This window comes from Dipodomys merriami, unplaced genomic scaffold, assembly GCF_024711535.1.
Source record: "Dipodomys merriami isolate MVZ:Mamm:240054 unplaced genomic scaffold, mDipMer1.0.p SCAF_33, whole genome shotgun sequence".
NCBI lineage: Eukaryota > Metazoa > Chordata > Mammalia > Rodentia > Heteromyidae > Dipodomys > Dipodomys merriami.
Window position 1 is genome coordinate 4,823,275 of NW_027204826.1, and position 14,226 is coordinate 4,837,500.

The window sequence follows — 14,226 nt, forward strand, 5'->3', positions numbered from 1 at the left end:
TCCTGAGCAGTCCCTGTGGATCTGCTCCCAAAACCTGCCTCCCCAAAGCACAGGGGCTTGGGAGGAGGGAAAGAGGGAGTGTACTTTACTGGGGATGAAGCGAGAACCAGATCTGAAGTGATGTCCCTCAGGGCAGGTGCTTGTAGACTGCAATGTCTCATTCTTATTTTTGTTTTGGCCTTGTACTGCCAGCCAGGTGCTCTTCCACCTGATCCATCTCCTCTTCAGCCCTTTGTGATATCATCATTTTTTAATGATGGAGGCCCAGTCTGGCCTCCATATCTGAAGTGCTAGCACACACTGCCACGCCCTGCTTACTAGTTAAGATGGGGGAGTCTTTTGATCTTTTGCCAGAGCTGGCCTTGAACTGTGAGTCTCCTGATCTCCACCCAGTTAGCGGGGATTACAGGCATGAACCACAGCTCCTGGCCCCAAGTCCTCAATGTTGATAATGGGCGGAGTCATCTGGGGTCCAGATCAGCATTGTGAACTCCTGGATCCTGTCTGGGGGAGGCTTGAACACCCTAAGGGCTAACACAGTTAGAAAATGCTGCAAAAAACAGTTTTCCTCTCCCTATTCCCCACACGAACAGGTGCACAGGCAACTGAGATGCACTCTGCCAGCCCTAAAGAAACGGCTGTGTCTTCTGCATTGGGAAGAAGGCTGAATCAGGACCAGAGAACACACACACACACACACACACACACACACACACACACACACACACACACACACACACACACACAGGTGAACGAAGCAGGTTTATTGCATTTTTACAATAAAAATAAATTAGTCATACACAAAAATAGTTGTCACTTTTACCGAAAACAGATCGCATTTACCCATAATCCACCTCTCCTCCCACCTTTATGTAATAATTTAACACTACCAAGGAGACATGGAGGTCTAGGTTAGGTTGAGCTGGGCCAGGCTGGGCCGGCGGTGTCGGCAGAGGGAATGTACTGCCCTGTCCTCCCAGCCCTCCCTGATGCGGCCAGCCCGCCTGTGCCGGCTGCCAGCAAGCTACTGGGAGAAGTGGGGTGGGGGAGGAGGAAGGAGAAAAGGAGGAAGATTTAAGACAGGGGCTGGGAAGGTGGCTTGGTGGTAGAGTGCTTGCCTAGCATGCAGGAAGCCCTGGGTTCGATTCCTCAGTACCACATACACAGAAAAAGCCAGAAGTGGTGCTGTGGCTCAAGTGGTAGAGTGCTAGCCTTGAGCAAAAGAAGCTCAGGGACAGTGCCCGGGTCCTGAGTTCAAGCCCCAGGACTGGCAGAAGAAGAAAAAAAAAGGTTGAAGACAGGAAGGGGGCAATGATCTAGGCACAGACCCGGAGGGCGCCTTGAGAGGAGGCGCAGGGGTTCGAATCCACCATGAACCCGCCAGGGAGCTTCCATGGGCACAGCGCAGAACCCCCCCCCCCGCCCCCCACAAACACCTCGTGTTTGCAAAGAACAAAACAGTAAGTGAGAACAAAACAAGTCCTCTGTCAGACTCGATGGAGGGGGCTGTGGGGGCATTTATGTTCACTGAGGCCAGGGCTCTGCATCTGGAAGGTTCCAGTAGGGCTGAGGCCAAGGGCCCCAGTGTCTGGATGTTTCCATCTTCTCATGATCACTTTGGCCTGGTCCCTCGGGGTCTTCATGGAACCAGGAATGAGGAGGCTCAGGAGGCCTAGGATGGAACTGGTTTGTGCTGGCGCAGGTGCACTAGAGAGATCAGTGAATGGCCCGGCCAGGTCTAGGCCTGGCCTCCATGCTAGTATAGGCCCGGGCAGGCAGTCATGTTGAGTCTGCTGCGCAGGTGCAGTGTGGCTGGACCGGCAGAGCCCTGACCATGTTGCTTGTGATCTCTGCAACAGAGAACCACAGCTCAACCTAACTTCAAAACCTGATCCTCACATCCCAGCCTCCTGAGTAGCTGGGATTACAGGCGTGAGCCACTCATGTGCTTTGTTGATCTTGGGGAGGAAAAAACAAAACAAAACACCATCGCTTTCCCTTACCTAGTTGTGAAATTCAGAGTAGAGATTGAGGCAGTACCGGCTTCAGGAATATAAAACAGTATCAAGATATAAATTTAAGTTCCACCTTCCAACCCATGAGGAGGTGAGGCCAGAGGAGAAGGAGGAGGAGGAGGCGGCCCAGACCCTGGGAGAGACAGGGAGACACGGGTGCTGTATGTGGGGGTACAGCAGTTTTCTGGGCTCCCCTCCGCTGCTCGCAGGCCCTGCAGGGTGAGCTGTGCTAGAAGACTGGCAGCGGGAGCTGGAATGAAAATCTAGGAAAACAGTCGGGATTGGTGAATACCAACAGGAATGAACTTGGGAAACCACAGCTGTGTTGGAAGAAGGGGGTAAGGCGTGGGGGAGGGGGGAATGGCAGGGAAGTGGGGATCCTGTCCTTGGACAGGAGGGACCCCTGTGGCTCTCCTGTCTCCTGGGACCGTTGGCTTGAGGACGGACTTTGGTAAGATCTGCAGAGCCATCAGAAAGGCCCCCGTGACTGTCACAGAAGGGAAAAGGGACATCTAAAGACACCTAAAACACCAGTGCTGGTGTTGGACTTGGTTCGGGGCCAGCCATCTTCTCCATCCACCTCTGGGTCAGCAAAGCAGCGCCTTCACTCTGGGCCGGTTGGTGGGCGAGGCTGTGCGTGGACCATGGCGGTGGGCCCTTGGCTCTGCCCCTGAGCAGTGTCTCCGTGGCCCATCTTGGGGTGGTGTCCGTGGCCCCCAGTGCCACAAAGCCTGGCTCTCTGTGACTGCTGCCCCTGTGGGGGGGCATGGTGCACGCGTGGCCGGCTCAGGCCCCAGCACCGCATAAAGGGGCCCAGGGCAGGGGGCGCTGCCCTTGTCATAACCCAGTGGGTGCTTTTGATCAGGCTGGTAGACCTGGGGACCAGGCCGTGCTTGCGTAGCAGGATGGGGAGGGGGCTGTGTTGGCAGTGGCCGGGCACCTAGGCCCCGGCTCTAGGGAGCCATTAAGAGTACTGTGCACACAGCACCTGGACCACATGGGGAGCTTCAGAAGGCAGGGGTGGTGGTGGTTTTGTTGGTGTCAGGCTCGCGGCTGTCTGAGGGCAGTGGCGCGGCCCTGCCCTCCGGGCTGCGTTTCCTGCGCCCCGGGGAGCCGGCCCGGCGTGCCACACGGGCACAGGAAGCACAGCAGGCGCCTTGGTAGTACTGGTAGATGCAGAGCCGTGCCTGTACCACCACGTTGCAGTTGAAGTACTTGTCCTGGCAGCTTGCATCTGCAGGGGAGCGGGGGGGCGGGGGGGAGAGGGAACATGGGTGTCAGAAAAGATCCTGAGCCATCCAGATGCTGGTGGCTCACACCTGTCATCCTAGCTACTCAGGAGGCTGAGATCTGAGGATCGAGGTTCAGAGCCAGCCCAGGCAGGAAAAGTCTGTGAGACTCTGTTCTCTAATGAACCACCAGAAAACCGGAAGTGGTGCTGTGGCTCAAATGGTAGAGTGCTAGCCTTGAGCTGAAGAGCTGAGGAACAGCGCCCAGGCCCAGAGTTCAAGCCCCACAAAAGGCCCAGCCAAAGAACCTCCCCCCCCTTCAAAAAAAAATCCTGGCCCAGAGCCCTTTAGATGGGGAGGGGGCACCTCCTACAGGTAACAGAGCCCCCAGTGAGGTTTGTCATTCTTAAATATTCCTGCATTCTTTGCTTTCTTGTTCTGCCAACCACAGGGGTGTGAACTCAGGGCCTCCCACACACCTTTAGTTTTTTCATTCACAGCTGGTGCTCTACTACTTGAGCCACAGCTCCACGTTGGGCTTTTTGGTAGTTATTTTGAGAATAAGGATGTCATGAATTTGTCTGCTTGGGCTGGTTTTGAACTTCGATCCTCAGCATCCTGAGGATTATAGATATGAGCAGCATACCTGGATCAACCCCCCTACCCCCCCCCCCCCCCATGGGGCTTGAACTCAGGGCCTGGGTGCTGTCCCAAGGCTAGCAATCTACCACTTTGAGCCACACCTCTGATTTTCCCGTGATTTATTGGAGATAAGAGTCTTACAGACTTTTCCTGGCCCGGCTGGCTTTGAACTGTGATTCTCAGATCTCAGCCTCCTAAGTAGCTAGGATGACAGGCATGAGCCACCAGTGTCTGGCTTTCCAACCTTCTTTCCTAAAAGTGAAGCCTTTTACATAGTTTTGTTTCTCAGTCTTGCTGAATTGCTCCCCAGATTCTCTCTCTGAACCAGGGGTGACTGTTTATGCCCTTTGCAGAAGGTCACATGTGTATTTTTTCCCCCACCATGTGGTGTTTTTGGCTGAGCTAGTGACCACACAATCATCCCAGGAGCTTGGGAATTATATCACATACAGAGTAGCATTTAAGTCCCTGCTGAGAAACGCTCTTCCTATCTCCAATTTCCTAATTTAGGTACATTTTTACAAAAATGATTCATGAAACCCTGTATACAGAACAGAGCCAAATCTTTGTTGTTCACTGGGCTGGAAGGATCCTCGGCCATTCTGTGGATTTTCATATCCCTTTGTTTATGGTGGTGTTTGATAAGCAGAAATTACATATTTTAGTGTAATGGATAGGGGCAGCATTTTCCTTTGTCGTCTGTATTTTTGCTTTTCATTTTAAGAAATCCTTACTTGGAAAAAAAATTTCTCCTATAGTTTCTCTTAAAAGTTTTTGTCCTATTTATTTCTTGGAGGTAGTGGGGACTGAACTCAGGCTTCAAGCTTAATAAGTACTCTACCACTGGAACCAAAACTCCAGTCCTTTGGCTTTTTCGTTTTTCTGTCTGTTTCTTTGTTTGCTTCAGACAGGATCTCATGCTTTTGCCTAGCCAGCCTTGGACAGTGATCCTCCTACTTTTTGCTTAGATATTATAGTTATGTGCCACAATTGCTTTAGCAGTGACAGTACAATTTTGAGCCAGATCAAAGACAACCGAAGTTTTGTCTCTATATCCTATTTTGTTAATTGTGTAGTTCAAGTGGATTTTATATAACTGGTGGCTAACATTCCCCCCACCCCCGACCCCCCCCCCCACCCCGCTTTGAAAAGCCACCACAGACAAATGTCAATAACCTAGAGTGGTAGAAAAAGAAAAGGAAAAAACACTTCTCCTATCATATCCTATTAGTCAGCAACCTTTGACACGTCTGGGGCTGAGTAACAGGCCTTCAGCAAGCCTGAATGGGTTATGGTTGTCACGCCCTGCTTTCGATCATCACTCCCAAGGAAATGGAAAGTCCTGCTGTCTGTAATGAACCATGACCGCACCACGCCAGAGACAAGCAGGCAACTCTGTGTATACAACTCTTCCAAGTTGCCTTATGCAACCTTGCACCAAACAATGTGAGCAACGATCATGCACCCAAATTTAAATTAAGTTTCAGCTGTGTGGGTTATGCTCATGCCAATGAACATTTTGGTGTATCCGCAGGCAAGTCCTTTAATGTTTATTCCTCAGCCTGGTGGACACTGTGTTGTTACCGATTGCAATGCATTTCCTCAAGACATGTGTCTAAAGCAGTTTCTTTGCGATCTTTCCTTTTTTTGTTTTTCTTTTGTTGGTCGTGGGGCCTGAACTCTGGGCCTGGGCGCTGTCCCTCAGCTCTTCAGCTCAAGGCTAGCACTCTACCACTTGAGCCACAGCACCACTTCTGGCTTTTTCTGCTTATGTGGTGCTGAGGAATCGAACCCAGGGCCTCATGCATGCAAGGCAAACACTGTACCACGGATCCACCTTCCTAGCCCCAATCTTTCCTAGTTTTCTCCCTCTCCCTTCCTTTTCCTTCCATGCAACGACGTGATATAAACTATAGAGCCGGGAATCTGCTGCTGTTGTGACCTCCTGCCTGGGACAAATGTGGGGTCATGCACCCCTGGCGTGTCCACCCTGGAGGACTTTCCACAGAGCTGAACAAACCGTGGCCCTTGGGCACTGGGCTCCACTCACCCACTTCCGGGAGGCAGTCCTGAGGGTTACAGGACTCTCGCTCTTCTGGCTTCAGGTGGGGGTCGCAGAGGTCACTGAGGGTCATGTCATCTGACAGACAGCGCACTTCCCGGACCCGGAAGCCACCCTGGCAGGTCTTGGAGCACTGGAGGCATGGAGGGAAGAAGTTAGACCATGTCCACAGGGTGGGGGCCCACAGGGTGGACTGGGGGATCTCGAACATCTGAACTTGGGAGAAACAGCCACACTGCCATCAACCAGGCCACCCGTGTCCCCTCTCCACCCCCCCCCCCCATGCTGTCCTCTGTCTCCAACCAAGGATCCTTCCATTCCTACCACTGCTATACCTAAAATGAACAAGCAATAGTATCCGATTATCTTTTTGTTTCTTTGCTGGTTCTGGGGTTTGAACTATGAGCCTGGGCGTTGCTCCTGAACGTTTGTGCTCAAGGCTACCACTCTACCATTTGAGCTACAGCTCCATTTCTGGTCTTTTTTTTTGGTGGGGGGGTTGATTGTGGGGGCTTGAACTCTGGGCCTGAGTGTTGTCCCTGAGCTCTTCAACTCAAGGCAAGCACTCTATCACTTGAGCCACAGTGCCACTTCCAGTTTTCTGGTGGTTAATTGGAGATGAGAGTCTCAGGGATTTTCCTGCCCAGGCTAAACTGCAATCCTCAGATCTCAACCTCCTGAGTAGCTAGGATTACAGGTATGAGCCACCACTGCCCAGCCATTTCTGGCTTTTTGTAGTTCATTGGAGGTTAAGAGTCTCATGGACTTTCCTGCCTGGGCTGGCTTTCAACCTTGATCCTCAGATCTCAGCCTCCTGAGTAGCTAGGATGACAGGTGTGAGCCACCAGCACCTGGTCCTTATTTTTAAATACACATCCATTGACCCTATTTTTACTTGTCTTGTGAATCTCATAAATTTTTCAATCATTTTTTTCCCCTTAAAAATCAGGGTCAAGCCAGGTACAGATGGCTCGCTTCTATCACCTGAGCCATGCCCCTGGGGAAGATCATCATCATGACTGAGATAGCACTCATCTTAGCAGAGTTGCTTCCTGAGAACTTTTCTTTTTTGCCAGTCCAGGGGCTTGAACTCAGGGCCTGGGCACTGTCCCTGAGCTTCTTTTGCCCAAGGCTAACACTCTACCACTTGAGTCACAGCACCACTTCTGTTTTTTTCTGTTTATGTGGTGCTGAGGAATCGAACCCAGGGCTTCATGCATGCTAGGCCAGTGCTCTACCACTAAGCCACCTTCCCCGCCTTCCTGAGGACTTCTACCATGTAGAAATCAAGATTGGCAGTGATTCCCTGCAGTAGACTGCCATAGGGGAGGTAGACTGTTCTGTGGACCAGCCTAGGCCTGACCACCCTGGTGTGTATAGACTGCCCTGTGGTCTAGGCATGGGCCTGGTACGTGTGGGCTTCTCCATGGTCCAGGCAAGGCCCCGGTGGGTGGGGCCTGGTGAGTGGCTGCAGCAGAGGCCCTGTGCAAAGCATGCTGGGACTCACCGCGCTCCACTCGGTGCTGAACCAGGTGGCCCCGCAGGGCTGGCGGCGGCAGGGCTGCTGTCTGGGGGGCCGCTCCAGGGAGGAGCACTCTTGGGGATCCAGCACCACGAAGGCATCCTCGTCCTTCCGCACGCAGATCACCTCCCTCTGCTGAACCCCGCTGCCGCACTCCACGGAGCACTGAGGAGAGCGGGGCAGGGACAGATGGGGACAGGGCTGCGGTGAGCACACAGCGGGGCACAGCCCTGGGGGACATGGCCAGGTCCGCAGGGAAGAAGCTGCAGTGGATTCCGGGTTTTCTGACAGCTCTGTCCACCCAGTGGAGTCAGCGCCCATACTCCCTCCAGGGGACACTGGGTTCTGGCCATGTCCCTTCTGTCCCTTAGTCAGACATCTCCAGAAGGGGTAAAGCCATGGCCGATCCTCTGGCTCTTAGGAGGCTCTGGGAGTGTGAGCAGATTAACCTGTGCAGGGACTCACACACGCAGACGCTCTGGACACAGGACAGCGCCCCCTGCTGGCCCACAGGGGCCAAGCAGCCCTGACGTCTGCTTCCCAAGAAGCTGGGATTACAGGCTGAGCGACCATACTCAGCTCTCATGCTTTTGTTTGCCAGTCCTGGAGTTTGACCTCAGGGCCTGGGCACTGTCCCTGAACCTCTCTGTGCTCGAGGCTAGCACTCTACCACTAAGCCACCTTCCCAGCCCCTAATACTTCTGGATTAAAAAAAAAATTAAAGTCATTATCAAAGAGCCTTCGTTATCAGTTCTGTATGCATGAAGCCACAGAACGAAATCAAGTCACCCAGAAAGTGGCACACACAGCCTGTTCCCGCCTCCCCTCCCCTTGCTAGCGTTGATGGGATCCCCTCCATGCAGGCTGAGGCTGCCCAGCGCCTCTCGGCTGGGCCTCCTACTCACCTGACTCCAGCTCCCCGAGAACCACTCCACCTTGCCCGTGCAGGGCCCGTGGTCACATGGCGTGGCCTCCGCCGGCCGGTTGTTTCCACAGCCCTCCAGAGGCAGGCTGCTCACGTGGCTGGTCATGCACAGGACGGAGCGAGTGCGTACTCCGGCCCCGCACTCGGCTGAGCACTGTTGAGACAGGAGGGGCGTATGAGAGGAGCCCGTCCCCCCCAGATGACGTCAAGTACAAACACCACACTGTCCCCCAACCTCCCTGAATATTACGTAACTTCCTTGTGTGTGTGTGTGTGTGTGTGTGCTGGTACTGGGGCTGGTGCTTGACCACATGACCCATAGCTCCACTTCCAGCTTTTTGGTGGTTCATTGGAGATGAATCTCACAGCCTTTCCTGCCCAGGCTGGCTTGGAACCTTGACCTTCAGATCTCAGCCTCCAGAGTAGCTTGATGACAGGCGTGAGCCTGTCCCCCCTCCTCTCATTGGCTTTTGCCTGGATGTACCATGCTCAGAGGCCTCGTGCAGGCTGGTCCTCTGCCTGGAATGCTGTTCCCTTTCACCAGGAGATGCCAGAGTCCATGGAGGCTCTGCTCCGACAGCATCTCTTCTAGTGAAGCTGTCTAGACCGCCCTGGGCAAGGCACTCTTCATATCTCAGAATCGTCACGGCTCTTAGAATTGTGCTTTCTTCCTCTGTGACCATCCTGACTTTTACCTCCCTCTCTGTTCTCTGTAGAAGGTAGGTTTGTCTAGGACAGGGACTAAGGGATCGTCTGTGATTCTCCGTGTGCCAGGGATAGCCATCTCTGCCTCTTTCCCGCGGTGACCCCTGCTTTAACATTACCCTTTGTACATAGACAAAGCCAACAGAACTGTAAAGAAGGGGTGAGAAAAGGCAGGAGACCCTGATCACCCTGTCGCTTTACCAACACCTCCATCTTCGCATGCTACTGTCTAGTTTTTAAAGATTGTCTCCCAGTGGAAAAAGTCAGAGTAGCGATGGCTGCAGAGCAGGGCAGGCCTCCCGCCCCCCTCTCCCCCAGCAGGAAGTGCTCAGAGAGGTTCTTGCTTGAAGGCCGCGCCAGCACCCAGTGCACGGACAAGATCAAAAGCCACAGAGATGATGCAGCTAGGGTGCCACCCAGTGGTGGGGATGAGCATTAATCAAAGACCACTGCCCCCCAGTGGCGAACCCAGGTAGTTCTCTGTCATTCTCATTGTCCTTCTCTTTGTCTAGTAAGATCTCCGCATTTTATTTTCCTTTATTAAAGTGGGGTATAAGCCCTGGAGACCAGCGACTTCTTTCCTGTGAAAGTCCTCCATCCCACATTAAAAAAATACTACCATCAGGGGCTGGGAAGGTGGCTCAGTGGTAGAGCGCTTGCCTTGCATGCATGAGGCCCTGGGTTTGATTCCTCAGCACCACATAAGCAGAAAAAAACCCAGAAGTGGCGCTGTGGCTCAAGTGGTAGAGCGCTAGCCTTGAGCCGAAGAGCTGAGGGACAGCATCTAGGCCCAGAGTTCAGGCCCCATGACCGACAAAACAACAAAAACAAAAAAATACTACCATCAAAAGACGTTCGCGTGCCTTTCTCCTGTTCAGTACACAGGCTGGAACCCTGGAGCCCCAGAGGGTGGAGGGCAAATTTTACCTCCCTACAGGCCCACACACCCTTGTACCAGCTTGTGCTGTTGGAGGTCAGAGACATCACCCACATGCACCCGTGTGCTGACACCGATGCCCTGCCGCACGACACCTGCCAGCATCCCAGCTATGCGGGAAGTACAAACAGGAGGATCACAGTCCAGGCTGCACCAGGTCTTATTTTTTATTTTGTGGAAAAAATTAACCAAAGCCAAAAGGGTGAGGCACAAGTGGCCGAGCACCTGCCTAGCTAGTGCCAGTACTGCCAGGAAAACACAAGGCAAGGCAGGTCGAGTGGAGGAAAGCTCCAAGGCTACCACTGACTTTGTATTTGGCCCTGAGTGATGGCTAGGCCTGAACTCTGAACCTCACCTGAAGTGACACTTGGCCATCACTGAGGGTTGGAAGGCGGCGGCCTGGGAGGCCCTGGTCTGTCTGCGGAGACACAGGGAGTGTGGGGACACGGGGACACTCACCCTCTCGCTCCACTCGGTGAGGAACCAGCTCCTGGCGCAGGGGCCCGCGTCGCAGTTCTCGATGTCACCCGGCCGCACCTTCATGTTACACTCCTCATCATCCACCACGTCCCCGAGGTTGCTCACACACCTCACCACGCGCGTCCTCTGCCCCACCCCGCAGGGCACAGAGCACTAGAGCACACAAGCGTGGGTCAGTGCCCTGTCCCCAGCAGGTGACAGACCCTGGGGGCAGGGGGAGGGGGGGATCCGAGTCCTAGGAAACACCCCAGCCCATTTCTCTCAGGCCTCTTACATGGAACCTTCCCCGTGCCTCAGTTTACCCATCTAGAAACTGAAAGGGCAAAATGGAGAGGAGCTGGCTCTGCTGGTGAGGTCCGAAGGCCTGGGAGCCCACAGTGCCCCCTTGTGGAAGTGGTGGGTGGTGCACATGAGCAAGTGAATGCACTCTGCGGTGTGTGGGCACCCAGTGTTGCCCCCCCACCCCGGGGTGCCCTGAGGACTGTCCCCCTTGGCTGGGGCTGGAGGGAGCCGGAGGGGAGGGCCCACCGAGCTCCAGTCGGTCCGGATCTGCCACTCGCTGCAGATCTTGAGCTGGCAGGTGCTGGTGGTCTCCGGCTTCTCCAGGTGTTGGCAGCGGTAGGGCTGCACCGTGAGGCTGCGGTTGGCATACACCTGGCGGCACAGCACCTGGCGGTGCTGCAGGCCCAGGCCGCAGGTCTTGCTGCACTCCGACCACTCGCCGATGTCCCAGCTGGCCAGGCACCAGGGTGAGAGGGACAGAGCCTGGGTCAGCAGGGGGGTTCATGGCTGGCTGCCGAACCCCCGTTCTCTTCTGCTTGCTTCCATTCTCTGAAGAGCAGGCTGGCTGTCTGAGCAGCCACCAGGTCCCATGCTTGGCTGAGAGGCAGATGGCTTGCCAAGCAGCCCACCTTCCCTCCCACCCTCCCTCCCTCCCTCTCATCCTCCTTCCCATCTTCCCTCCCTCCCTCCCTCCTGCCTCCCTCTCTTCTTTCCTCTTTTTTTTTTTTTTTTTTTTTTTTTTGCCAGTCCTGGGGCTTGAACTCAGGGCCTGGGCACTGTCCCTGAGCTTCATTTGCTCAAGGCTAGTGCCATACCACTTGAGCCACAGTGCCACTTCCGGCTTTTTCTGTTTTATGTGGTACTGAGGAGTCGAACCTAGGGCTTCATGCACGTTAGGCAAACACTCTACCACTAAGCCACATCCCCAGCCCCCCTTCCTCTTTTCTCCTCTCCCCTCTCCTCTTTTCTCCTCTCCTCTCCTTCCCACTTCTTTCTCCTCCCCCCCCCCCTCAGAATTTGCTCTCTGTCACTTGAGCCACATCTCCAGGCCATAGTCTTATGTTTCTAAACCACATTTGGACTGGTTGAGAAACCCGCTTGTGGGGACTGGGAAGGTGGCTCAGTGGTAGAGTGCTTGCCTTGCATGCATGAGGCCCTGGGTTCAATTCCTCAGCACCACATAAGCAGAAAAACCTGGAAGTGGCGCTGTGACTCAAGGGGTAGAGCGCTCGCCTTGAGGAAGAGCTGAGGGACAGTGCCCAGGCCCAGAGTTCAGACCCCACGACCACTCCCCCCCCAAAGAAACCCACCCAAGGCTGTCATGAGGGTCTTACAAGGCAGGGCAGGGGGAGAGGCTGCAGGGCTCCTCCCCGGGGGTCGGCTTCATGCTCGAGTCGCAGTAGCCCTCAGGAACCTCTTCGTGGGTGTTTCTGTGCACGCAGCGGAACACGGGGTACTGTGAGCCTAGAGAGACAAAGGACAGCCATGAGGGCCGGACAGGGGCAGCCGCGAGGGCCAGCCCTGGGCCCTGGAAAGTTAGGCTATGCCAGCACAGCCAGGAGGCCGCCCCTCTCCAGTCCTCCACCTGTGCAACAGCAAGCACCCCCCATGGCTGCGGTCTCTTGTGGACAGGCTTTGGGCTTTGGACATGTGCACAGCATGCTTCATAAAGGCCAGTTCCTGGGGAGTTCGAGAGCACAAAAGCGATCACCAGACGGAGTGCGATGAGCTCACACAGCCCGTGGGATGTAGGCTACAGTGTGTGCGTGTCCAGGTGGCTAAATTAGAATCAAAGTGCCTGCCCAGCACACTGGTCTGCTATGATTGGGTGACAGGCTGAGGAAAGAAGATTCTGGAACAGCCGGAGAAGCTGCCTTCCCCTTTGGAATGGACTTGATTCCTTCCTCTATCATCAGCGCACTTACTCCGTGGTATTTCGGTTATCCAAGAACAGCATCTACAGGGCAGGAGTAATTTCTACTCATTCCTGGGACCCTACTGTTTGGCAAGTAGGGTACTTAAAACAAGTTTGTGGAATGGATATTTATCAGAGGTTTAGTACTTTGCTAAAATCAATAACTGCATCAGGGTTTTGTATATATATGCATAGCCGAGTGTCCTTGGCTTAATAAGGAGAGATCTATGTTGGGTTAAAAAGCCCAGTGTAGTGGAATTTGATTAATTCTCGTTTTCCTCTTGTTCTCTACTGCCCCCTGCTGGCAGTACTTGGCTCAAACTAGTGGACCCTGAAGAAGTTAGGATTCTAAGTGACCAGCCCTGGGACCTTCTTTCTCCCTGGTCCCAATCTGCCCCATAGCCGAGGCCAGTTCAACACCTGCTAGGAGGAGCCCATGTTGATTCCCAAACTCTGTTCATTTGCTGCGAACTGCTCGGCATCTATTTTCTGGAACTCAGACTTGCCACCATTTCAATTGTAATGTGAAGATTCTCCATCTACGTGGGTGGCCCTTGTGCCATCAAAAGAGGGGCTCCAAGCGGGGCAGCTAGGAATCTGGACATGCACAGAGCATGCAGGGCTGTGAGTGGAAAAGTCAGCCCCACAGTGGCCCAGCAGGAAGGGATGATCTACCTCAAGTAGCTGGTTCTAATCCCTTAGTGGCTGGTTCACCAGTGCTTCACCAGACACTTCGAACTCAGCAAAATGTGCTTAATGTTTGTTGAAGTTAATTAAAAAAAAAAACCTCAATGAACTGTCTTAGGGAAAGGAAGGTGATATGGAGCTGAGCAAAATGGGAACTGTACAATCGTGGCTTCTTACTCATTTTTACAGTTGGTACTGTTTTTGATTGAAAAGATAATCTGGCTTAATTGGCATGTTATTTTTAAACAAGAGTTTCACATCCCACCGGCATTTGATTTTTCCCTGGGAAAGTTTCGGGACGTTGGGTCAACAAAATCTCCCCATCCACACTCGAAGAGAACGCATCGAACATGAGCTAGGTTAAAGCAAGAAAGCCGCCAGGTGAGCACTGGTGGCTCACACCTGTTATCCTAGCTACTCAGGAGGCTGAGATCTGAGGATCGAGGTTCAAAGCCAGCCTAAGCAGGAAAATCTGTGAGACTCTTATCTCCAATGAACCACCAGAAAATGGGACGTGGAGGTGTGGCTTAAGTGGTAGAGCGCTAGCCTTGAGGAAAAAGAGCTCAGGGACAGTGCCCAGACCCCGAGTTCAAGCCCTATGACCGACCAAAAAAATAACTAAATAAAGCAAGAAAGCCTCAAGTCCTCGAGTTATCAAGTCATTAGGTCTGTGGGAGGAGCATGGGGGGTGGGGTCCCCCATCCCCCTTGTTCTCAAAAGCCTTACAAATGAATAAATGCTCTTACAAAAAAAGACAAGAACTTTAGAAGCAGCTGTGAGACATTTTTTTTCAGCTCCTAATTATGTCCAAGGGTCCAAATTTCT

At 53.5% G+C, this 14,226-nt stretch overlaps 1 protein-coding gene across 1 annotated transcript in view; it reads right to left on the reverse strand.

Moving 5' to 3' along the window:
• Positions 1-743: 743 nt before the first annotated feature.
• Thsd4 (thrombospondin type 1 domain containing 4) overlaps positions 744-14,226 on the reverse strand; it is a 166,492-nt gene continuing 153,009 nt past the window's right edge. Inside the window, exons 8-14 of the mRNA XM_070042979.1 lie at positions 12,134-12,263; positions 11,046-11,250; positions 10,497-10,670; positions 8,376-8,549; positions 7,456-7,635; positions 5,937-6,081; positions 744-3,249 (exon numbers count right to left, since the gene is read on the reverse strand). Of these exons, the coding sequence (XP_069899080.1) occupies positions 3,023-3,249; positions 5,937-6,081; positions 7,456-7,635; positions 8,376-8,549; positions 10,497-10,670; positions 11,046-11,250; positions 12,134-12,263 (1,235 nt within the window). The 3' untranslated portion in view covers positions 744-3,022. The remainder of the gene's footprint in view (positions 3,250-5,936; positions 6,082-7,455; positions 7,636-8,375; positions 8,550-10,496; positions 10,671-11,045; positions 11,251-12,133; positions 12,264-14,226) is intronic.